Below are 27,184 nucleotides of genomic sequence, written 5' to 3' on the forward strand. Positions count from 1 at the left end.
ATCATTTTAACCATTGTGAAATATATTTTCCATAACCAAAAATATTGTATTTTCAACTGTTTGAAGCTGGTGTACAAAACCGAATGTAAAAGACGCAGAAAATAAAACTTAAGAACAGGAAGCATAGAAATAGAGCACATAGAACAGATCTACCGCTTCTTAGACTTAAGTCACATTTCTATGTGAATTTGGTCGGGTCGCCCAATAAGTTACAGCTAGCTAACTTTTTTTGTACATAATGTTTCCGCCATCGTTTCCTATGACTAAAAGAACAGCGATCACTTACCTTGATTTGGATGAAGATTTCTACTTCATTGAGTCGGAGGCTCAGGACATACTGCTCACCCTGGATAAGGCCCTAATCCCCGAGACTCGAAAAAGGCGGCGCAATAGAGGCCGACGTGAGGGCACCCTGACGAAACTACGTTGGCGATTACATAAACCGCCTCTACCCTCCGCTCTATTGGAAAAAGTACAATCACTGAAGAACATACTGGACGAGCAACCGGCGTCACAACTGCAGACCACGTGTAACCACGCCAGACCAAGACCATCACATCTGGCTTCTTCACCTGCGGAATCGTCTGAGACTAGCCCCCTGGACAGATGCACAACCCAAGAATTTCTGCACAAACTGTCAGAAACCATCTCAGGGAAGCTCATCCGCATGCTCGTCGCCCTCATTAGGGTCTTGATCTGACTGCAGTTCGGTGTCGTAACCGACTTCAGTAGGCAAATGCTCACCTTTGATGGCCACTGGTACGCTGAAGAAGTGGGGTCTTTACGGGTGAATCCCAGTTTCAACTATACCGAGCAGATGGCGTCATGTTGGCGAGCGGTTTGCTGACTTCAACATTGTGAACAGGTGGTGGTGTGTATCTGTGACCAAAGTATTCCCAGTCATGTGAAATCCATAGATTAGGGCCTAATACATTTATTTGAGTTGACTGATTTCCTTATATGAACTGTAACTCAATAAAATCTTTAAAGTTGTTGCATGTTCCATTTATATTTTTATATACAAAAGTATACAAAGGTATGTGGACACCTCTTCAAATTTGTGGAATTGGCTGTTTCAACCGCACACGTTTCTGACAGGTGTATAAAATCGAGCACACAGGCATGCAATCTCCATAGACAAACATTGGCAGTAGAATGGCCTTACTGAAGAGCTCAGTGACTTTCAACACTGGTCATAGGAGTTTGTCAAATTTCTGCCCTGCTAGAGCTGCCCTGGTCAACTGTTAGTGCTGTTATTGTGAAGTGAATACATCTAGGAGCAACAATGACTAAGCCACGAAGTGGTAGGCTACACAATCTCACAGAACGGGACCGCCGAGTGCTGGAGCACGTAGCGCGTAAATATCGTCTGTGCTCAGTTGTAACACTCACTACGGAGTTCCAAACTGCTTCTGGAAGCAACGTCAGCACAAGAACTGTTCGTCGGGAGCTTCATGAAATGGGTTTCCATGGACGAGCAGCCGCACACAAACCTAAGAGCACCATGCGCAATGTCAAGCGTCGGCTGGAGTGGTGTAAATCTTGCCGACATTGGACTCTGGAGCAATGGAAACGCGTTCTCTGGAGTGATGAATCACACGTCACCATCTGGAAATCCGATGGCCGAATCTGGGTATAGCGAATGCCATGAGACCGCTACCTGTCCGAATGCATAGTGCTAACTGTAAAGTTTGGTGGAGGAATAATAATGGTATGGGGCTGTTTTTTATGGTTCGGGCTAGGCCCCTTAGTTCCAGTGAAGGGAAATCTTAACGCTACAGCATACAATGACATTCTAGACGATTCTGCGCTTCCAACTTCCTCCTGGCGCCAGAGGGCGGCAGAGACGGCCCAAGAGACTATTATTACACACAGGTGTTTTCTATTTCCTTATTATGATTTTCACTAGCCTATCCAAGAATCAGAAGGCAGACGCCCTGTCCCGCCAACACGATGTATCTAACGAGGAGAGGGACCCCGAGCCCATCATCCCCAGCTCACGCATTGTGGCCCTTGTGATATTGAGTATTGAGACCACGGTCCGATGAGCCCAGACCTGAGAACCTGACCCCGGTAGGGGACCCACTAACAGACTTTACGTTCCGGAATCAGCCCGTTCCCGAGTACTACAATGGGGACACTCCTCTAAATTAACTGGTCATCCAAGGGTTAATCGGACACTGGAGTTCCTGAGGCGGAAATTCTGGTGGCCCAACATGTTTGAGGATGTGAGGTTCTTTGTTGCGGCCTGTTCCACCTGTGCTCAAAGAAAATCCTCACAACCGCGACGGGCTGGGTTGCTTCAACCTCTGCCCATCCCCAGCTGGCCCTGGTCCCACCTGTCCATAGACTTTATCACAGGGTTACCTCCATCCCAAGGGCTTACCACTATCCTGGTGGTCGTTGATCGGTTCTCCAAGGCAGCCCATTTCATTGCCTTACCCAAGTTGCCCTCAGCAAAGGAGACTGCTGATCTCATGATTACCAATGTCTTTCGACTACACGGACTTCCCCAGGACATTGTCTCGGATCGTGGTCCTCAGTTCGTTGCACGGTATTGGAAAGCCTTCTGCTCCCTGTTGGGGGCGTCGGTGAGTCTCTACTCGGGGTTCCACCCACAGTCGAATGGGCAAACTGAGCGAGCCAACCAGAAGCTGGAGAAGTTCCTCCGTTGTTTCATCTCCACCTAGGCCAGTAACTGGAGCAAGTTCCTCATTTTGGGCGGAGTATGCTCATAACACACTGCCGAACTCGTCCACTGGATTGTCGCCGTTCGAGTGTCAGTTCGGGTTCACCCCCCATTTCCTGAACAAGAGGCCGAAGCGGGGGTGCTATCAGCCGATGCGTTCATTAGGCGATGACGCCACACCTGGATCAGAGCGCGATCCTCCTTGCTCCGCTCCTCTGCCCGACACCAACACCAGGCAAACTGACACCGAAGGCCTCTTCGACTCCTCCGAACGGGTCAACACGTGTGGCTGTCCACCCGTGATCTTCCCCTAAAGGTGGACTCGCGGAAGCTCGCTCCGCGCTACATAGGACCATTCAAGATCCTGAGTCGCATCAACCCGGTCACCTATCGTCTCCAGCTTCCCAGATCTATGAGGGTCTGTCCATCCTTCCATGTCTCCCGTCTCAAGCTGGTAAGGACCAGTCCATTCTCTCCCCCCACACCTGCTCCTCCACCCCCTCAACTTGTGGATGGCTGCCCAGCCTTCACGGTCTGCTGCCTGTTGGAGGCTCATCGGGTCCGAGGGACCCTGCTGTACCTGGTGGACTGGGAGGGCTACGGTCCAGAGGAGCGGGCGTGGGTGCATGCCCGGGACATCCTGGATCCGGGTCTGGTTCGAGACTTTGAACAACAACGTGGGGGTCGTCTTGGCTCCTGGGGGGTCATGGTTCCTCCTGGCACCAGAGGGCGGCAGAGACGGCCCTAGAGACTATTATTACACTCAGGTGTTTTCTATTTCCTCATTGTGATTTCCCCCTTTAAAAGAGGTGTGTTTTCTGTTCTCTTTGCAGAAGCTTGATTTCGGTTGACCTGTGTGGTCATCCCCTGAGTGAGTGTCTAGTCCTAGTGTTTGTTGTTTTCTCTTGTGTTACTGTGATCCTTATGTTATCTTTTCTCAGTAAAGTAAATCCTTAATCATCGATTCCTTGTCTGGTCCATTCCCTGTACATTCTCTGTACCGGGGTTCAACTTCACCATGTCACAAAGCAAGGTTCATACAGAAGGGGTTTGATGAGATTGTGTGGATGAACTTGACTGGCCCTAACTTCAACTCCATCGAAACACCTTTGGGATGAATTGGTACGCCGACTGCGAGCCAGGCCTAATCGCCCAACATCAGTGCCCGACCTCACGAGCCAGTCCCTGCAGCAATGTTCCAACATCTAGTAGAAAGCCTTCCTAGAAGAGTTAAGGTTGTTATAGCAGCAAAGGGGGGGATCAACTCCATATTAATGCCCATGATTTTGGAATGAGATGTTTGACTTGCAGGTGTCCACATACTTTTAGTCATGTAGCGCATCTGCCTCAATTACCTTGTACCTCTGCACATCGACTCGGTACTGGTACCCTGTGTATATAGTCAAATTATCATTACTCATTGTGTATTTAATATGACTTTTATTACGTTTTACTTTTCTATTATTTCTCTGTTTTCTTTCTCTCTGCATTGTTGGGAAGGGCCTGTAAGCATTTCACTGTTAGTCCACACCTGTTGTTTACAAAGCATGTGACGAATCACATTTGATTTAAAAGATTTGATGTGTGGAGGAAGGCTAGCTGAGTCATTCAGAAACCTCCTCGCCTCCCATCACTTGTGTAATTCTTTCCAGCGTACGCATGGCTGTTGTTTTTGTTCAGGCCCGCTTGGATATGTCGAAGCTGACAGATAATGGCGGATGATTCAGTCCTTTTCGATCTTCAGTACTTGAGTACGCACAGAGAGCCAAACCCTGTCTGACTATTGTCAACACACTAATTGAAATTGTCGCCTTTCTTCCTGCCTTTTTTGTTGTTGTCATTCCTTGAGTTTGTTGTAAAAGTGTATGAGATACTTTCCTTGTTTTTAAGAAGTGTTGAAAGCATCCCCTTTACTCCACACCTTTTAAAGATAGAACTAGGAGGCTTTACACACAGAACCCAACAGTCTAACTTTCTAGTAGTGTTCTAGTAGTGTCTGTTCGTTGAGTGTGTCTTCTCCTTTGATCCTTGCCACTTCCAGCGGTTTCAGAACATGACAGGTGGCAGAAAACAGATATCCATTCTAGTCTGTCGAAAGAGTTCAACTCTGAGCTGCAGGGCCAAAGGTCAACATACTATTGACACTTGACCGAGTTGATACAGATGTAGTATGTGCATGTTCTCAAACGTTCCTTCATTTAACTATGCCATTAACTCATGGTGGCAGTGCTGTAGTTTGAGGCATGACACACGTGCACTCTCGCACACATGCATACTGCTCACATGCACACACGTTACTCGTATGAACATACACATGCTCATATGCGCGCACGCACATACATACACAGCACACACGCGTTCTGCTCATTTGTAAATAGGTTCATTTGCTTCTTGCAGAGGAAATGGTGCCAACATGGAAATGTGTGCTTTTTTTGTTTTTGACCACCATTTGCCCTTTCATAGAGTGATGTTTGTTACTTTATCACTTTTCATTGTGAGTTTAGTGGCCCAGTGGTGTGCTTAGTGCATGTCTATTGATCTTTTAATGATTGTTCTTGGCAGAGGCTGCAGCTGATGTTGTCTCATAAAAGGTGATGTGGACAGGCTACACTCTCTCTCTTTCTTTCGTGTCCATCTGTAATGAATGGTTAAGATGTTCCTTTATAAACATGTGCTAAAATGATAATACGCAAGAGGCTGTGGTATATCATGAATTTGGCTGGGGTTATGTTGTCAGGCAGAATGTTGTCACTAATTGAATGTTCTTGGCCAATCAGCAAGCAGGAGCGAAATATCAAAGACCCATATGGTGTGCTGATGTGCATTAAAGTCCTTTGTTGGCTAGCTCCTACTGTATTCCTGTCTGTCTTCTCCTCCCCTCTCAAACCTGTTCCAACTTTCTATTGAGCCAACTTCCTGTCAACATGGAAAATAAACCCGATTTTATGACGCTCCCTTTGTTGTCCTCTGCTTGGTATGACGTGCATATGCCATTATTCCTGTCCCTGCTCCCTCGCTCTCTCACCCCTAAACCTGCCCCGGATGGAGGGAGGAGGAGGGAGAGGGCGGAATGCAGGGTGCACCGTGGACCTTTAGCCTTATAAATGCCACCTACTTTCTTTGGAAACAGTAATGTAGTAATGCACATGAAGCTGGACTAGCTCTGGGAGTGGACAGAAAGAATACTTTGTTTATTGTTCCATACAGTCAGGGCTCTCTTGGGGCGAGAGATGGAGATTGGTGTTGAATTGTAAAGTATCACTCCGCCTGCATCATGAATAGCAGTATTCAGTAGAGGAGAGGCGAGAGCAAGAGGACACAATAGCTTTAAGTTTTATGGTGCTACTGTTGCTGGAGCAGATTTTGGCACGGCGCCTATGGCATCACACATACAGCTGCAGTGCTTGCTTTCCCCATCTGAACTATATCTCTCTTTCTGCTCACTCTGTTTCGAACTCTCCCTCGCTCTTTCTCTGCTTCTCCCTTTGTCTTCACACTTGTTCTAATTTTCACAGTCTCTCTACTTCGTTCTCTTCCACCTCACACTTTCCTTTCCCTCCCCTCTTTCTATCACTCCATCTCCTCTTCTCTCAAATTCCTCAGTCGTTATTTCTCCAGTCCTCACAACTTTCCCTGTTTTCACAACAAAAAGAAGACATACACTATATTATGATCATTTCCAGCTCAACTATTTGCTCTGTGGGCCTGGTTTATATGCCTAGTTCTGTATATGCCTAGTTTTCGAAACAATGCCATTTGTTTTCCGAAGGGCTGTCAGGCATTGCCTTTGCCACTTGGCCACCGTGGCTCCTGCATGTCACCCTCTTGCGTCTGCGGTGACGTCTTAGGGACATTATCTCCCATAAGCCTCTGTTTGTTTTGGCTGCCTGGGACCTGATAATGGCCCCATTACTGGAGAATTAGGGCTCCTGTGCACATCGCTGGAAGACCCACTGTCTGCAATCTGGATCCTACCCAGCTGGCAACTCCTCCTGTTCCCTGCTTACTCCACGGTCGCTAGCCAGTGGCTACTGGCCAGGCTATTTTTAGGACTGCTGCATGAGGCTATTGGTGCTTATGTTGTCATCGCATTGGCTGGGTTCCCTTTCAGTCAGTCAACTTCGGTACAACATACTATGGGGAGTCACACTGTCGCAACTTCGGTTGAAGGATCTACAATCACGCTTGACAAGACCAATGAAAACCGCGCCTCGTTGGTAGCCCCGCCTTTCACAGGTGATAAGCGTGAGGCTCGGATTCATTCGTTCAGTTATTTCACCTCAGTGTGAACAGGAATGATTCACGCTACTAAAACAAACAATTGGAAAACTAGACGGTCTTATGTTGCGCCAATTAAACTATCCCATAGTGGTAGAGCGTGCTCACCCCCTGGATGTTGTGTGCTGAAGTTTGTATTTGTTTCCTTATCAAGAACAATTCGTTATTCTTCAATTTGCTGGAAGAATGACTAAGAAAACAACCGAGATGACGATGGCTAAGCCGGGTTCGGTGTCGAGATCATGCCCCCAGTTATGCTGTTATACTAGTTATCTGAAAGATATTCACGATTTGTGTATAGTTTCTCTTACCTTGGAACACGCTTAGGCGGCCCTCACTCTAACCAGTCCGTGGACGCATTGCCATGTACTGCGTGCAAACTCCCTGAAAAGACTAGCATTGTTGACGTAGCTTGGAGTTACCAATAGTGACTTTCCTTTTTCCGGATGTCTGTGCCTTGGCTGGGACCGAGGTGCAGGAAGCGGTGAGGGACTTGGGGCAATGGTCAGAACAGGTGGAACTAGCATCCCAGCAGGACACGGCTAGTTAAATACAGGGCCCAGGTTCGGAAGACGACTTGGTGTCTCTGGACAGCTCTGGGGGTTTCTCGGGTGATGAAGAGCTTAGTTCCGGGGCAGCCTCCTCTTCACGCTACAGGATATTGAGGGGGCAGGGCTGGTGCATACGCCTCCGGTGTATGGCAAGCTATCTTGTTACCTAGCCCTGTACCTAGCCCGTGGCTAATGCCTATCCTATGCTCCCTAACAAGCACTGTCACTTTTTGGCTCCTCAGCTGGATAAGGTGTATCGTGCAGAGGGGGTGGCTGCCCGATTACTGTCATCTGTCACTGTGCTGCAGGTTTACCAGACAGAATTGCTGGAGGAGCTGGGCACGGCTTTGGCCACAGGTAAGCCCCACACAGAGCTCCTGGATGAGATCCATGTTGCGGCTGACTTCATTCTGCGCATGTCCTGGTGCACTGCTCTGGCGCTCGGGAAGAGCATGGGCGCTACTGAGGTGGCACAGCATCATCATTGGCTGACACTTTCGGAGGTGCCATCGAGGGACAGACAGATGTAGCACGATTAGCCGATTGCTCCCATTGGGTTGTTCGGCCCTGGAGGCTATGCAAGCCAAAAATAAGCAGTTAGAGGCGCTGCACGCTTTTCTCCCTCGGCGGTTCTTTGGATGCCGGGGAGGGGCACCTTCCAGAAGGCCGACAGGCGGAGCTCCGCCGGCTTAGCGGACTACACCAGGGTCTGGGCCCAGCACCAGGTCGACCGGCCTGATTCCCAGTCGCAACACCAGTCTGCCTAGCACAAGCGCCACCCCCCTTCCAGGGGCAAGGTGAGAGATGGTCCTGCCGCGGCACAGGGAAAGAAACATTTCATTCAGTCTGCAAAGGCACCCTCCAGAAGAGGGCTGTCTCCAAATAAGTGGCAAGCGTTTGAACTCTCGTGACAAGATAAAGGATTTGAACCTTGAGTTCAGTGCTCTGTGAGGGGCATCCTATGTTCCTACAGGAGCTTTTCGAGCAGGGGCGGGAATTCTCCACGCTAAAAGTGTACATGGCCTCTATCTCAGCCTTTCATGTGGGAGTTGACAGAGCCTCACAGGGGGCTCACACCCTGGTTGTGTGATTCCTGAAAGGTGTACAACGTTTCAGACCAGTCTTTAAACCTATTGCGCCCACATGTGACTTGACACTGGTTTTGGAGGCACTGTGTGCAGGTCCCTTTGAGCCTCTGGAGTTGGTTGGATCTGACGATCCTCCCCTACAAAACCTCCATGCTCATGCCTTTGGCCTCGGCTAAACTTGTTGGGGACATCCGCGCGTTTTCCGTACACCCTTCCTGTACTCATTTCGCCCCGGGCCACTCTAAGGTGATGTTGCGTCCAAATGTGGCCTTCGCACCAAAAGTCATGGCTATGTCCTACAGGTCCTTCGTTTTTGAGCTATTTCCCTTTTCACCTCCTCCTTTTGCTTCGGAACAGCAACAAAGATTACATGCCTTGTGTCTGGTGCGAGCCTTAAGCACGTACATTGAACAGACACAGGATATTCGGTTATGTGACCAGCCTTTTGTCTGTTTTGCTAATCCAGCTCGCGGAAGGCTGCTCTCTAAGCAGCATCTCCCCCACTGGATTGTGGCCGCTTGCTGCTATCTCCCTGGCATATAGCAGCAAGCGACAAGTGTTACCTAGTGGTGTACGCATCCACTCCACCAGGGGTCTGGGACACCGCCAGTGACGCGTAGACTCACTTTTTCACTTTAAAATGTATGCCAAGCAAAAACCATTGAATGCAAAGTTTAACAAATCATACACCTATATGCAGAAGTCTACTTTCAACAATTGCAGTTAAGTACAGTGAAATGCCTTCCTTGCAAGCTCTAAACCAAACACTGCAGTAATAATAACAATATAATATTAAAAATAACATAAGGTAGAACAAAACCACACAAGAAATAGAAATATGAAGAACACAAGAAAGTATGTAAGCATACCACAGTGCATTCGAAAGTATTCAGACCCCTTCACTTTTTCCAAATGTTACGTTACAGCCTTATTCTAAAATGTATTAAATTGTTTTTATTCCTCATCAATCTACACACAATACCCCATAATGACAAAGCAAAAACAGGTTGTTAGAAAGGTTTGCAAAAACTCAAACGGAAATATGACATTTACATAAGTATTCAGACCCTTTACTTAGTACTTTGTTGAAGCACCTTTAGCAGCGATTACAGCCTGGAGTCTTCTTGGGTATGACGCTACAAGCTTGGCACACCTGTATTCGTGGAGTTTCTCTCATTGTTCTCTGCAGATTCTCTCAAGCTTTGTCAGGTTGGATGGGGAGCGTCGCTGCACAGATATTTTCAGGTCTCTCCAGAGATGTTCGATCAGGTTCATGTCCGGGCTCTGCCTGGGCCACTCAAGGACATTCAGAGACTTGTCCTGAAGCTACTCCTGCATTTTCTTGGCTGTGGGCTTAGGGTCGTTGTCCTGTTGGAGGTGAACCTTTGCTCCAGTCTGAGGTAAGGTATCACTCTGGAGCAGTTTTCATCAAGGATCTCTCTGGACTTTGCTCCGTTCATCTTATCGATCCTGACTAGTCTGCCAGTCCCTGCAGCTGAAAAAATCACCACAGCATGATGCTACCACCACCATGCTTCACCGTAGGGATGGTATGGGCCAGGTGTCAGGTTTCCTCCAGATGTGACGTTTGGCATTCAGGCCAAAGAGTTCAATCTTGGTTTCATCAGACCAGATTATCTTGTTTCTCGTGGTCTGAGAGTCCTTTAGGTGCCGTTTGGCAAACTCCAAGCAGGCTGTCATGTGCCTTTTACCAAGGAATGGCTTCCATCTGGCCACTCTACTATAAAGGCCTTATTGGTGTATTGCTACAGAGATGGTTGTCCTTCTGGAAGGTTCTCCCATCTCAACAGAGGAACACTGGAGCTCTGTAAGAGTGACCATCGGGTTCTTTGTCACCTCCCTGACCAAGGCCCTTCTCCCCTGATTGCTCAGTTTGGTCTGGTGGCCACTTCTAGGAAGAGTCTTGGTGGTTCCAAACTTCTTCCATTTAAGAATGATGGTGGCCACTGTGTTCTTGGGGACCTTCAATGCTGCAGAAATGTTTTGGTACCGTTCCCCAGATCTGTGCCTCAACACAATCCTGTCCCGGAGCTCTATGGACAATTCCTTCGACCTCGTGGCTTGGTTTTTGCTCTGACATGCACTGTCAACTATGGGACCTTATATAGATAGGTATGTGCCTTTTCAAATCATTTCTAACCAATTGAATTTACCGCAGGTGGACTCCAATCAAGTTGTAGAAACAGCTCTTGGATGATTACTGGAAACACAGACAAGGGTCTGTATACTTATGTAAATAAGGTATTTTTTTAATTTAAATTTGCAAACATTTCTAACAACCAAATGTGGGAAAGTGAAGGGGTCTGAATACTTTCCGAATGCAGGGTCAGTCAGTTCCAGTACCATATTTACAATGTGCAGGGATACTGGAGTGATGGAGGTATAGGGGTAAGGTGAATAGGCATCAGGATATATAATAAACATTCTGTCCTTTCCTTGTGATTATGGTCTTGTGATGTGGGGCAGGTGCCTGCATTCCCCTTCACTGAGGTCATGGAGAAGAAACTGTCAGTTGACACAAGCTATTTATAACTCAATTCCGTGCATGGTTCAATGGGGAAATTCCATTATGTTTACCCCCAACACTGAAGCAGAATTCTAGTGCAATGATTCACTGGCCGTAAAGACCACTTCTCCATACTCTGGGGAAAAATGATTCTGCACATTAAATGTAGTTCTTGTGGAAAACCATGACAACACTGTGTGTACAGTCTCTAGTGCCCTGTTAAAATATTAAACAATGCACTTCCTTTCTTGAAGAAATCACTGGCTGGAATGATGAAAGGTCGGAACAGTTTGCATTTATAAGATGCTTAGGCCTACATCAAGGGTGAACAAGGATACATTTTTTACAAGTGGGTAGTGCTGAGCAATTCACCGGTATGTGAGTTATTTTTTGTTTTTTAGACAACAAATTGAATTCCATTTCGTTCCGTTTTTTTCTGTGAGCTCAATGCGCACATGCGCTGCAGTTTATCCTGAGATAAATCAGATCATGCCCGTACTGTGCAATGTAGTAGGGAGATGTAGTTTCCAACAGTGTTCTACATAGTTTAGTGTTTCTTTTACGCCCGCTACATAAGAGACAGAAGATTGCTTGATCAAGATGGGATTCATCGAGAGCAGTTGCTTCGCGATGTATTGGTATTCAACAGCCATAAAAGTACGATAAGTTGGCGATTCCACGATTCCAATATTTTTGGTATCTCAGATTGTTCTGGCAATTCTCACATAGGAACTTCATTGGGTGGAAGGACATTTAAAATGCTGAAATTGCTGAAATTGGAAAATGTAGCCCCCTTTTAGAACTACAGTTGAAGTCGGAAGTTTACATACACCTTAGCCAAATACATTTAAAATCAGTTTTTCACAATTCCTGACATTTAACCCTAGTAAAAATTCCCTGTCTTAGGTCAGTTAGGATCACCACTTCATTTTAAGAATGTGAAATGTCAGGATAATAGTAGAGAGAATGATTTATTTCAGCTTTTATTTCTTTCATCACATTCCCAGTGGGTCAGAAGTTTACATACACTCAATTAGTATTTGGTAGCATTGCCTTTAAATTGTTTAACTTGGGTCAAACGTTTCGGGTAGCCTTCCACAAGCGTCCCACAATAAGTTGGGTGAATTTTGGCCCATTCCTCCTGACAGAGCTGGTGTAATTGAGTCAGATTTGTAGTTCTCCTTGCTCGCACACGCTTTTTCAGTTCTGTCCACAAATTTTCTATAGGATTGAGGTCAGGAATTTGTGATGGCCACTCCAATACCTTGACTTTGTTGTCCTTAAGCCATTTTGCCACAACTTTGGAAGTATGCTTGGGGTCATTATCCATTTGGAAGACCCATTTGTGACCAAGCTTTAACTTCCTGACTGATGTCTTGAGATGTTGCTTCAATATATCCACATAATTTTCCTTCCTCTTGATGCCATCTATTTTGTGAAGTGCTCCAGTCCCTCCTGCAGCAAAGCACATCCACAACATGATGCTGCCACCCCTGTGCTTGACGGTTGGGATGGTGTTCTTCGGCTTGCAAGCCTCCCCCTTTTTCCTCCAAACATAACGATGGTCATTATGGCCAAACAGTTCTATTTTTGTTTCATCAGACCAGAGGACATTTCTCCAAAAAGTACGATCTTTGTCCCTATGTGCAGTTGCAAACCGCAGCCTGGTTTTTTTATGGGGGTTTTGGAGTAGTGTCTTCTTCCTTGCTGAGTGGCCTTTCAGGTTATGGAGATATAGGACTCGTTTTACTGTGGATATAGATACTTTTGTACCTGTTTCCTCCAGCATCTTCACAAGGTCCTTTGCTGTTGTTCTGGGATTGATTTGCACTTTTTGCACCAAAGTACATTCATCTCTAGGAGACAGAACACGTCTCCTTCCTGAGCGAGATGACGGCTGCGTGGTCCCATGGTGTTTATACTTGCATACTATTGTTTGTACAGACGAACGTGGTACCTTCAGGCGTTTGGAAATTGCACCCAAGGATGAACCAGACTTGTGGAGGTCTACAATTGTTTTTCTGAGGTCTTGGCTGATTTCTTTTGATTTTCCCATGATGTCAAGCAAAGAAGCATTGAGTTTGAAGGTAGGCCTTGAAATACATCCACAGGTATACCTCCAATTGACTCAAATTATGTCAATTAGCCTATCAGAAGCTTCTAAAGCCATGACATAATTTTCTGTAATTTTCCAAGCTGTTTAAAGGCACAGTCAACTTAGTGTATGTGAACTTCTGACCCACTGGAATTGTGATACAGTGAATTATAAGTGAAATAATCTGTTTGTAATTGTTGGAAAAATTACTTGTGTCATGCACAAAGTAGATATCCTAAAAGACTTGCTAAAACTATAGTTTGTTCACAAGACATTTGTGGAGTGGTTGAAAAACGAGTTTTAATGACTCCAACCTAAGTGTATGTAAACTTCCGACTTCAACTGTATACTGTACATGTCTCCTGTAAGACCATGTGATCTGTGAACCGTACATGATGCAGATAACATCTTGGTTATAATCGTTATAGTTTTCTCTCAAGTATGAAGTATGATTCTAGATTCTGAAGAAAAAAAAGACACGTTCATTTATTCAACATGCAAATATAAATATCTCAAAAGTACCCTTTTTGATTATGCTCATTTTAGACATATTATTTGTAGAATATACTCTTCAAACACCTCAAATGTCCAGAGTGGGCTCTCAATCATGGGTTGTTGGTATCATTGCATATGAGAACATTATAGTTTCTCAAATGCGTATATTTTTTGGAACAATGTTGTAGATTTTCTAAACAGAGTTCACAAGACACAGAACTCTGTGGCCGTTTGCAAACAGTAAATGTGTTTTTTAAATGTAGTTGCCTTCCCAAAACATTAATACATTCATCACAATTATATTTTACAGTCAAAATTGCAAATAGATTTGTCAAAAGAACACGACTGCCTGCCAAAAGATTAATGCAACCATACTTTTCTCTTGAGTCTAAGCAGACAAAACAAAAAGTAAGTCTGGCTTTTAATAATCCCAGTAGATGAATACATTTTCTTTGCAGTCAGTAGATCATGCTGATCAAACTTGAAATTACAAACAATTTCATACACATCAAATGAAATATTTTTTTTAAAGGACATTGTGTGCAGGATTATTTTCCTCAGTATCATAACAATCCAATGACATGTATTCAATACAAAGGCTGGTTTGCTCGTTGTTTTGAAGTCTTTCAAATGGTGCACAGAAACACAATCCATAATAGAAATAAGGGAAGGTGAATACAATGGAGAAAAACAACTGATATGAATGTATAGGCCTCAATCTACACCAAAACAAAGCTCTATAATGGCTAGGTTTCCATCCAATTGGTGACATATTTTCGTGCAAATATTCTTAAATCTGCGTAAAGAAAATAAATGATGCACATTTTCTCACCAGTGGTGTGTTTCCACTGAACGGACTTATTGCGGATAAAAATCAGTGCCTGATGACGTAGTGCACACAAAATGTTGTTTTTCGCGTTAGTTTTAATGTACCGAATAAAAATCTAAAGTCTCAATCATGGGTTGTTGGTATCATTGCATATGAGAACATTATAGAGTTTCTCAAACATGTACATTTTTTGGGAACAATGTTTTAGATTTTCGAAACAGAGTTCACAAGATCCCGCCATGTCGAGTTTCCATCACATTTTCAACTCTACTGTTTTGTCACAAAAGCTGTTGTGTTATTAGTAAATGTGCCCACTCTGGTCTTGACACCTGCGCTCTAGCCAACAGCTCACAGATACAGTACAGAAAGGCTGTGTGGGTAGGCTAGTCTACATGATGAGATTATTATAGATAATATGTTTATTTATCAAACGACAGTCAAGCATCGATCATTATGTCACCAGAATCAGACTCTCAATATTTATTGGAAAGGAGCATCAAGATCACCGTTCACTTTTTGAAGTTCGTCAGTTATTTAATTGTAGCCTAATAAACTGTATGATTTCCTGAGTCGTAGTGGGAGGACCACACACCATATCATCGCGTGAGATATCAATATTTGCGCTGCTTCTTAACACACTGCTCGCTTAACCTGAAAGCTAGCCCGCACCAATGTGTCGGAGGAAACAAAGTTTGACTAACGACCGAAGTCAGCTTGCAGGCACCCGGCCCGCCACAAGGAGATGCTAGAGCTCCTAGAGCCACCCCCCCGGCCAAACCCAAACGGAGCTGGGACAATTGTGCACCGCCCTATGGGGCTCCTGGTCACGGCCGGCTGAGATCGAACCCCAGGCTGTAGTGGCGCCTCAGCACTGCGATGCAGTGCCTTAGACCACTGCACCAGTGGGAGATCACGTTATACATTTTACCGACGCAAAAAGATCCCACCATATTGAACAAACAAAAGATCTGTCGGCATTTGTAAAATTGTACAGAAGCTTCCTGTTTCCGTCATAGCTGTTATTTTTTTGTCGGTATGACTTAACTGGCATAAAACTGTGGATGAAAACGTGGTTAGTATCGAGGATGATGTCTTATGAGTTACCTAAAGTTACTTAAAAGTACTGATTGTCGGAAACAGTGAACACAATTGCACACATTTCTCTTCTGAGGGAAACAACGTATTAAATTCTGTGAACAAAACACTTAACAGTGAATTTTGTATTCACTGATGATATTTGTATTTAAAGTTTTGCAAAAGTTGTTCTAAGATATGCAAGTTCTGTAAATGTATTTAAGCATTTGATCATCGCGGTCCTGCTATAGATATGTTTTAACACAGATCGAAAAATTGCTTGTACTACACGTTTTGTATTCAGCACATGTGAAAAAGAAAATTTGATTTGATTTATTCGCCTACGAGACATTTTGATGCCAAACATTCTACGACAATGATGTTGAATGCAGAAATAGTCCAGCTAACAGGATAACATTTCTTCCCAAAGGCGAGCATTCTATCTCTAGAGGACACTTTTATGGCTGCTCTGTCAGTAAAGACTCAACATGGGTTGAAGAGTGCATGGGGCAGAAATGAGCCTAAAGTAATTACATGGGAATTTGGGATTTGTGGATTCTTCTGAAATGAGTTCAGTCTAGAGGCAGCTGTCTAGACAGAGCTGTGTTGTGCTGCTGGACCAGAGCTTACTGAGCATTGGGTGAAACCTCTAAAAGCAACAGGACCCTTTTCAATAAAGAGCGCCTGTGTGCATGTATGTCTGGAGGTATGTGTGGACAAGGAAATTACTGTATGAGTACAGTACTGGACAAGTGTCTTTTGTGTGTGAAACAGAAATATATCAAGTTATCTTCCATAGTCGGTGGAGGTAGTTCACTGGCATTAGCTATGCATGACGAGCAACCTGGTCTGAGACCTGAATACTTGTGGTGTTACTGTAGCTTCCAGAGATAATATCAAGACTTAAGGTCAGCAGGCTAACACGGTCTTGGGGTGGTTATACCAATAACACAGGCCCCTTACTTAATGATTACTTTAGACTCTCATTTGCCACCAATGCTAATACCAGACTGGGTGGGGTCACCCAAGCTAAGTTATCTCTGGAACCATGCCCTCTTCTTTGGGTGGTGCACTTTTTCCTCATCTTTTACCCCAGAACTATGTCTCACCCCTGCAGCTTTTTTTCTGTGAACCTACTAATGGTACAGCTCAAATAACCACTAGGTTTATAAAGTGACTGAACTCTCACTGCACTACATTCTTCCAAACACTGAAACCTTGTGAGTTGTCTGCATGATCTAATCTTTCTATTTTTAACATCCACAGACTACTGTTCGAGTTTTCCAAGCTATTCGATTGGCCTAGGTTACAAAAGGTATCCAACAGAAAGACTGGACCAGTGCAGTCCCAACCAGTGTGCATGACAACAGTTGCTTGGCAAGCTAAAGGCCGAACAACTCTGAGCAGTTTTTCTGGTGGGAATGGAATGATGTCATCTTCTCTAGCTCCTCAGTGCCTCAATGTTTCTCACACTTCAACAAACACAAGCCCCTACCATCAGCAGCTTTTCTGTTTCTCTCTCATCGACTCGTCAAACTATCCTACTTTGCTCAGCAAAACCAATGGTCTTTTATGGCGTTCGATAAACTGGGTAACGAAGTGAACACAACGAAGTGTTTACTGTAAACGAGTGATTGCCAGCGTGGCTGATCTTCTATTAGCCACAATGATGGTGTTGTAGGAGAAAACGATTTTATTTTATTCACAGACTCAGCTGGAAAATGCTCATACTGGCAAAAGAGCACGGCTCGAATGGTGTGAACAGCTACTTTTAGCTTTTCGCCTGCAGACAAGGGAACTCCTGCAGCAAAGATACAACTGTAGGATCTTAATTTGAGACAAACTTGCTACAGCAGGAAAACAATACTGCAGCAACAGGAAATGTGAATTATTATGTGGATTAGCATTAATTTACATTTTTGTAGGGGTTGATACATTTTTAGTAAGGGAAAATCAAGTTTGAAATTTCAAATAGGAAATTATAAACTTCAGAAGCCTTTTTAAACCTCAAGTACAGTACCTGTTTTAAATGTCCTGCATTGCAGGAAAGTTCTCCTGCAACAGGGGGATCAAATTCAGATCTTACATCTGTAGAGTGAAACTGAAGGTGTTTCTCACCCTTTTCCTTGATGACAGCTTTGCACACTCTTGGCATTCTCTCAAGTGTGCTTTGTTAAAAGTAAATGTTTGGATTTTTTTCTTCTTAATGCGTTTGAGCCTATCATTTGTGTTTTGACAAGGTAGGGGTGGTATACAGAAGATAGCCCTATTTGGTAAAAGACCAAGTCCATATTATGGCAAGAACAGCTCAAATAAGCAAAGAGAAATGACAGTCCATCATTACTTTAAGACATGAAGGTCAGTCAATCTGTAAAATTTCAGAAATCAGTAATTAACTGCACCTCAGATTGCTCCTCGCAGAGTTCAAGTAACAGACATCTCAACATCAACTGTTCAGAAGAGACTGTGTGAATCAGGCCTTCATGGTTGAATTGCTGGAAAGAAAACACTACTAATGGACACCAATAAGAAGAGGAAACTTGCTTGGGCCAAGAAACACGATCAATGGACATTAGACCGGTGGAAACCTGTCCTTAAGTCTGATGAGTCCAAATTTGAGATGTTTGGTTCTTTTGTCTTTGTGAGACGCAGAGTAGGTGAACGGATTATCTCTGCATGTGTGGTTCCCACCATGAAGCTTGGAGGAGGTGGTGTGATGGTGTGGGGGTGCTTTGCTGGTGACACTGTCTGTGATTTATTTAGAATTCAAGGCACACTTAACCAACATGGCTACCGCAGCATTCTGCAGCGATAAGCCATCCCATCTGGTTCACGCTTAGTGGGTCTATTGTTTGTTTTTCAAGAGGACAATGACCCAAAACACACCTCCAGGCTGTGTAAGGGCTATTTGACCAAGAAGGAGAGTGATGGAGTGCTGCATCAGATGACCTGGCCTCCACAATCACCTGACCTCAACCCAATTGACATGGTTTGGGATGAGTTGGACCAAAGAGTGAAGGAAAAGCAGCCAGCAAGTGCTCAGCATATGTGGGAACTCTTTCAAGACAGCATTCCTCATGAAGCTGGTTGAGAGAATGCCAAGAGTGTGCAAAGCTGTTATCAAGGCAAATGGTTGCTACTTCAAAGAATCTAAAAACACTTTTTTGGTTACTACATGATTCTATATGTGATATTTCATAGTTTTGATGTCTTCACTATTATTCTACAGTGTAGGAAATAGTAAAAAAATAAAGAAAAACCCTTGAATTTGTGTGTCCAAACTTTGACTGGTACTGTATATAATTTCTTATATGCAAAGACGATTAAATCAAGAATAGTCTGATGGGTGACAATATTAGCTTATCACTTGTGAATGATATATTATCACTTGTGAATGATGCCCAGTTTAAGGCAAGAAAGAGTACATGCCTTTTTTCTGCGATAAAAAAATAAATCATAGTCGCACACCTCATGTAGCCTAGCCCATAGGTTTGTATTACAACTAAAGTGGCCAAATAACTTCGCAAAATTAAGCACATTAATCCGCACCGAGTGAGTTTCAAGTTTGGGGAAGATCATTTTCATAAAAATAAAAAAAAACATTAAAATGCACCTTTATAATAAAAGCATTACATGCATAATCGCATTTGAGGTCACTTTTGAGAATGGTGTTTTCCTGCTAATGGAACATTTGCGCTTATACCCACAACTGTCCCAGACTATGCTTGGAATATTTATTTCTTGCACAGAATAGAGTAGGTCAACTTTTGTACAATGGGGGATAGTAGATTGACATAGGCTAGTGCTTTTGCTGTTTGTTAGGCCCACTCATCTTGTTGGCTGACGAAAAGTAAATGTGGACAGTTCTTCCAATATCTTCATGCGCCTTGGAATTGGATAAGGAAGCTTGCAGTTGCATCCTCGATGTGTCTGTCTTCACTTGCAGCCTGTGAGAAAGACCCGATCACATGATGGATAGTCATGTGAGTGAGAGGTGCTTCGTAGCACGCAGCTTGAGAAGGGAATTCTAATTATTATATTCAGCCCAAGGGCACAACGGCCGCTGGCCGCAAAAGGCATGGATTTATTTAGGGGGCGTTACGGCCACACAAAGGGGATGCTGCTGGGAAATTCGATGCATTATCAAGTGCTTGTCAAATTGTGAATGAGAGACTGATGAATTGTGTACAGCCTGCGCAAAAAAAAACAAAGCAGAGATCATGCCGTTCATGCAACTTTTTTCAAATCATCATTAGAGTCGCATCATGCAGCCTTAGAATGTATTACAAATATAAACATATAGCCCAATGTTTGTATCACAACTAAAGTTACATAAATATCTCTAAATTCAGCATATAGGAGTACATGTTTCTTTGTTAACCCCTCAACACAGAGTAGCTGCACGCAGCACTCCCTCAAATAATTTGGAGAAAATATAATTCATATTTTACTCAGCTATGTTCATTTTACTCAGCTATGTTCAATTGTATTCTGCATACTATAAAATAATATGAAATAATGCCAAATCTTGTCTGCTAAATGAAATAGTGTAGCCCACAGCCATATGGCATAGCCTGATCAGGGCCTAACATAAGGACAACTCAGAGTATGCTATTCTGTTCTTCTGAAATAGACTACATTTTCTTCATATCATGTACCTTTAGACCTGTCTAAAATAAATAATGGATGTATTGTGATGGTGTAGGCTATATTACATGGACTTTTTAAAATCCAGTTATTCCAGGTTTGCATCACTGGCTTGTAGGCTATGCGTGGAGATGCTAAATGTGTTTATGTTAATTAATGGTCAATTACCGTCAATTAACAGTTATTTGCTTGACAATCACAGACATTTCATGACCGCCACAGCCCTATCTACTGCCAATGTTTGTCTATGTCGATTGCATGGCTGTGTGCTCAATGTTTATACACCTGTCAGCAACGGGTGTAGCTGAAATAGCCGAATCCACTAATTTGAAGGGGTGTCCACATACTTTTGCCATGTGTAGATAGTCCTCTAAGAAAATGAATGGTCCATACCTCATGTCTCTATCATAATCTGTTCAAAAGTGATTGGAGTTTTACCCTTGTATGATGGCCAAAATTTGTGTGACTAAATCAATGGAGGCCAGAGAAAAAAAGTGGTAAAAAATAAGAAAAAATTGCACAGCATCGCATCAGCTAGGCTGGATGCTGTGCGAGAATTAACTACCTAACAGGCTCATATTCCCGTTGAACTCGTCATCCTTCTTCTCAAAGACTTCTCACAAAAACAAGCTTGTCTCTGTGAAATGTCAACGGAGCATTGACATTCTTTTTATCTTCAAAGCTTTTTAGATTTAATTCAGCTCATCATGCAAATGTTGCTTTTTGCGACCTGCGGGAATAACTTTGAAGACGACCCCTCTTACTTGCTCTGACTTTGCTGATACCTACTTTATTGAGGAAATTTGTACTTACTATGACTGTGATATGTGGTTGTCCCACTTAGCTATCTTAAGATGAATGCACTAGGTCGCTCTGGATAAGAGCGTCTGCTAAATTACAAAAATGTAAATGTATTTGTTTCCAAAATCCAACTTTTTGGAGTATATGTTAATGTTAGAGAAAGACCCCACTGAACTATTCAGATCATGAATAATCATATTTGTCTTGGTAAAATGTATTTTATAATGTAAGTAAGTGATATTTCATCACCAACGACAACCTACTATATGTGAATCGTAATAATCTAGCTAGCCAACAGCAAAAAAATCACCTTAAAATAATGTTATCAAGGTAGGTGACTAACTGTCAATTCTTCATGGCTTGCTTGCTAGCCAGTTAGCCCTACTGACTTACTATGGGCTTGTGATCTATGCACAAGCCCATAGTAAGGGAATTGTAGGGAGGTAAACATGCCAAAATTAACACAGTATATATTTATTAACGTATCAAATGTTGTAGTAAGGCAACATATGAGCTGTGAGAGTTTATTTTATTGAGCTTGAGCAAAAATAATGGGTTTTGACTAGATGGGATACAGCTTTTGTCAGATTTGACTTTTCGTAGCAGTTTAGGAGAATTTACGCAGCAGGTTAGGTGCTCCGTTTCGCATAGTTTGATTTGGACTCATACTCCGACCCTCCTGTGCTCCAATGTGCGTGTTCGGAGCACGGTAATATGCATATTGAAAAACTCCCTGTGTGTGTGAGGGAGAGACCGATTTTGGCTCGCAGCCCAGGGCTTTGAACTCACAAAAGTTCAAAGAGACAGACTTCTGTCTAGACTCCAAATATCGCGCCTTTACACTATTTCCATGCAAAAGAGGAAACTTTGGCGTCACCACTTTTTTGGCAGACGCCCATAGCCTCACACGATGTCTATAGACAACTTAAATTAACACATTTCAATAAGCCATAGCCTTCTATAGATATAATCATGATGACGTTAAATGATTAAAAAAACTTCTGCAAAAATGTTTGTTTATAAGTCCTGGCTTCAGGCAAAGCTGTACAGCTGCACACATATTGTCAGAGGTGTCAAGTAATATACTGAATATAATATAAGTAATTTAGCAGATGCTTTTATCCAAAGTGACTTACAGTCATGCATGCTACATATGGGTGTTCCCGGGAATCAAACCCACTATTGTGGGGTTGCAAGCGCCATGCTCTATCAACTGAGCTACAGATCCTATTCAGAGCAAACTCTATTCTTTCTAGTGACTCACAAGGACTCCCAAGCATTGTGCTTGGAATGTAATGTTAATTAATAGCATGTGTGTGGTTGAGTATGTGTAAGGTACAGTAGAGTAGTGGGCCTGCTCTATTCCGTGCTGTTGGTGGTCCTGTTGAGGTTTACATATGAGGGCTAGAGGGTGGTGTTGAGGGGACGATGGGGTGGGCTATGTTATGGGGTGGTCCTCTCTCTGATCCTAGGTGGTAGAACTACTGTATGATGAAGCCTGTGTGGCCCCATGCCTTGGAGTTACTGCAGGGGGATGGGGGTGCCCTCCCAAAGTCAATTAGGATGGTGGTGGTGTTGGTTGGCGTCAGATTAGAGGCTTGCCAACCTGACTCACTTGGGCAGGTCTGAAAACTTCCTTTCACTACAGGCTGGTTGAACTGGTCTTTCGAAGCCACAGAAGAGTTTCTATGGTTCGGGGGCGACAGTTAATTCAGGTACCATCGCAGTATCCAAGACCAGCTTACCTCTGCTACACACAGTCATTTGGTAAGCTGGTCCTGTATACCATATTATGTTCTTTGTAAGCATGCACTGTGAACTTCTACGAGTTTCAGGTTTAATTTAAATATTGCCAAGTGACAGCCAACATCAACTGACTGCAGCTCTATCAGAATCAGCAGAACCCTGTTCGACCTAGGTAATGCAAGCACTGTCTTCCTTTAGGAACAGCAGAACACAATTAGCTAAACTGCTCTGGCCTACATTTCCTTCTTTCAAAGAACAGGAAATAAATATCTGGTCGCTGTTTACTGCTTCCAGGAGGGGTCTTTACTTTCGCCAGTGATACCCTAACGGTGTTCTTTAACTTGTTGACTGTGAACAAGTTGCTCTTTTCATTGTGGCAGTATTTGCCCTGCTCTGAATTTTACACAATGAATCTCTCATCATGGTTTCTAAGGGGACCAAGGATGCTGGAGTAATTGATTTTTACAAGGAAGAGCTAGTCATTTATTACCAGAATATGTAAAAATATGTTATCACACTTTTGTCCAAGGAGGATGTAACATACTTTTTTCCTCAGGTCATTGAGTGTTCAGCTCTGTTAGCTTGTGTCATTATGTCAGTTAAACACCAGGAAATGACCCACCAAAAACATTAGGTGGGAAAAGGGAGTTTTTACCCTTCAGAACTTTCGGCCAGAAGAGTCTCCGGAAGAGTTAATAAGAAACAAAACGGCATTGTTTTTTTGTTGTTTGAGATTGATTTAGCTTCACTGGCATGCAGGGTTGGCAGAGATTGAACTTGTGGCACTGACTTTTACATTAGTTGTATTGTACACGGAAAACTAAATCAAGAAAGTAATTGAAAGTATCTGACATATTGATTGCAGCAACAAAGCTTTGAAGCGCTATCATTATTGTCTCCCACTTTTTCCAATGAGCTGTTTTTGCTCTGGAGAGTCATGCTTTAATCAGTCAGGCCAGGAAACAAGAGACCTCCCTCCTTCCTGGACACTAAGAGAGATACAGTGGACTCCTGTTGTAGCATCAAAGCCGTCAGAAGAGACCACATCCTGTTGGGCACAGGGGTCAAACAGAACTACCCAATCACTCTAACCAATGGAGGAACAGGAGAGCTTGACTCCCAGCTCTGGCCCTGTGCACACTTTTGTATTTTGATTGTTAAGTTGTGTGTATTTGCATTCAAATCCTTTACTTATTCTAAGCATTTCTTTACAAACTCTCCTATGACATTCTGAAGACTGCACTGATTGCAGACATTAGTTCTTACATTTCAGTCTGCAGTAATTCCTCGACTGTGTGTTTGGAATATGAACATACTGTAGGACTGTTAACATTGGATGCGGATTGGCTTGGTTGAGGATTTGAGTAACACCAATGGTCTCAGCTTATAGGGCATTTGGAATGAGGCAGACCTTTTTTTTAATGGAAGTAGCGGTCCATTTATGCGGGCTTCTTTATTGCACATGTGAGGTTTCGGTTTATTACACAATATATTCTGACGAAAGGTTTCCTGTCTCTGGCAGTAAAAGATAAAGTGTGGTGTGTGTGTGTGTGGGAGGGAGGGAGGGAGGGAGGGAGGGAGAGGGAGTGAAAAAGACACCGAAACCAGAGATCCCAGGAAACCGAGTAGAGGATGTGTCCAGGCATGTTCCCATCGTCCCTGTAAATGATTATCAGGAAGTGGAATTATAGCTCAGAGAGAATGTCTCCTCCAACCAACTGTGAACTTCACCCCACTGTTCACGACCACTCAGGACTATACTCTCTACTTTAGACCCGCTGCTCTACTTTGGTGCACTTAAACTACCTTCTCTTATGTAAAGGGTTATCTTTTTGCTCAGTTTGGCAGTTTCCACCACCTTACTTTGGGGCAGCTGCTCTAGGCTCGGATGTGTGCGTGTATGTTTGTCTTAACTGTTTGTACTACCGACTCTGGCGTCGTGTGTCTCTGTGCACTATGAGGAAGCCCTTGTGATGTTATTTATGGGGAAAAGCCTAAGAAGAGAAAGTGTGTGAGCAGAAGCCATTAACCCTCATGTTTAGCCTTGTTGCATACAGCTGCAGTGCCTCTTTAATGTCTCTCCTACCATTAAAAACATGATTATATCATGCAAAGACATAATGGAGAACTGATTGACATCACGCTTTGTTGACACAACAGTAACCCTCCTCCGCAAAAGCCACCATCTCACTGTGCTCTTTCGTTCTATTATTTGTTTACTGTTATTGTCCCTTCTCTGACATATGATTGCTTTGTTATGACATGCTCTACCGTACAGTGATTTTTCAAGCGGCTGGCAAAGTGTCATAACTGCTTCTCATGTGTCAAAGATGTGTTGGGTCTTTACCGTCAGATAGCAGGATGCATGTCTGGGGCAAGATGTAGGGGGGAAATGTTCTGTCCCAATGCTTGCTTTAAAGAGAGTGGTCATGCTTTTAATGAAATGATTGCAGGTTGATTTAGGGCCCTATTCAATCCATATTGCAGAGGTCCAGCACTAAAGCCCAATTGAAATTTAAAGGCAATGTTCCCGCGTTCAGGGTAAACGCTGCATACGTCGATTCAAGCGGAAATTACCTTTACATTCCTATCGCGCAATCTGTCATGCTTCAGCCATACAGATTGAAAAGAGCCCTTAATCTGTTTGTTTGTTTTTTTTGCAGGTTTTTCCCCCAAGATTCAATAAGGTTCAATTTCAAGTCTTTGACTAGGTAAGTGTCATCCAATTTGTCTATATATTTGCTGTACTTTTGCCATATTTGTGTTCTTTCATTAAACAATCTATTCCATGAGGCACTTTTGTTATACTTAATGCATATAGTGGTGTGGAGGCCAAGATGTCATCGACGATGCCAAGCTCTAACAACATAGCCCAAGCCAGGAGGACAGTACAACAGCTGATGATAGAGGCCAGTATTGAGAGGATAAAGGTATGGTATGCTGAAAGTTAGACTGAGTAGAAAGCAGTGTTGAGTAACAATTAAGTACATTTTCTGGTCCTTACCTAAATGTCTCCCTAAATGGACACCAACTTGCAGCTAAGGATGATCTGTTGTCAGTGAGTGCCTGCGCGTGCTTGTGGGATGGGTGTGCATGTGTGTATGAGTGAGACTCCTGTGTCAGCAGAAACCCTCCCATTCACACTCTCATGTCTCTCTGTCCTGTAGGTATCCAAGGCCTCGGCGGACCTCATGCACTACTGTGGCGAACACGCCAAGTACGACCCTCTGCTCATGGGCATCCCTGCCTCAGAGAACCCCTTCAAGGACAAAAAGCCCTGCGCTATATTGTAGTGAAGGCCTTTTTATTTATCTGTTTGCTTCTTAATGTTGCCTGTATTTTATTATCCGGGGAGAATTGTGATCTAAAACCACTACTCATCCATCGACCTTGCCTTAAAGCCTGTAACGTTACCCTTTAATGAAAATGCTGTATTTTATCACTCAATTTGAACTTGCCATAGTTACATACATAACATACAGTAAACGGTTAGAATATACACTACCATTCAAAAGTTTGGGGTCACTTAGAAATGGTCCATTAAAATAACATCAAATTGATCTGAAATACAGTGGAGACATTGTTAATGTTGTAAATGACCATTGTAGCTGGAAACGGCAGATTTTTTATGGAATATCTACATAGGCGTACAGAGGCCCATTATCAGCAACCATCAGTCCTGTGTTCCAATGGCACGTTGTGTTAGCTAATCCAAGTGTATAATTTTAAAAGGCTAATTGATCATTAGAAAACCCTTTTGCAATTATGTTAGCACAGCTGAAAACTCTTGTTTTGATTAAAGAAGCAAATAATCTGGACTTCTTTAGACTAGTTGAGTATCTGGAGCATCAGCATTTGTGGGTTTGATTATAGGCTCAAAATGGCCAGAAACAAAGAACGTTCATCTGAAACTCGTCAGTCTATTCTTGTTCTGAGAAATGAAGGCTATTACATGCGAGAAATTGCCAAGAAACTGAAGATCTTGTACAACGCTGTGTACTACTCCCTTCACAGAACAGAGCAAACTGGCTCTAACCAGAATAGAAAGAGGAGTGGGAGGCCCCGGTGCACAGCATGGTGTTTATACTTGCGTACTATTGTTTGTACAGATGAACGTGGTACCTTCAGGCGATTTGGAAATTGCTCCCAAGGATGAACCTGACTTGTGGAGGTCTACAATTTTTTGTGGAGGTCTTGGCTGATTTCTTTAAATTTTCCCATGATGTCAAGCAAAGAGGCACTGACTTTGAAGGTAGGCCTTGAAATACATCCATAGGTACACCTCCAATTGACTCAAATTATGTCAATTAGCCTGTCAGAAGCTTCTAAAGCCATGACATCATTTTATGGAATTTTCCAAGCTG

General features: G+C 43.4%; 1 protein-coding gene across 1 annotated transcript in view; it reads left to right on the top strand.

Moving 5' to 3' along the window:
* The window catches only part of gng12a (guanine nucleotide binding protein (G protein), gamma 12a), a 54,766-nt gene extending 28,377 nt beyond the window's left edge, over nucleotides 1-26,389 (top strand). The window contains exons 2-4 of the mRNA XM_039003357.1: nucleotides 25,484-25,531; nucleotides 25,642-25,750; nucleotides 25,988-26,389. Coding sequence (XP_038859285.1) covers nucleotides 25,658-25,750; nucleotides 25,988-26,113 — 219 coding nt within the window. The 5' untranslated portion in view covers nucleotides 25,484-25,531; nucleotides 25,642-25,657 and the 3' untranslated portion in view covers nucleotides 26,114-26,389. The remainder of the gene's footprint in view (nucleotides 1-25,483; nucleotides 25,532-25,641; nucleotides 25,751-25,987) is intronic.
* Nucleotides 26,390-27,184: the final 795 nt, after the last annotated feature.

This window comes from Salvelinus namaycush, chromosome 11 (genome assembly GCF_016432855.1).
Source record: "Salvelinus namaycush isolate Seneca chromosome 11, SaNama_1.0, whole genome shotgun sequence".
NCBI lineage: Eukaryota > Metazoa > Chordata > Actinopteri > Salmoniformes > Salmonidae > Salvelinus > Salvelinus namaycush.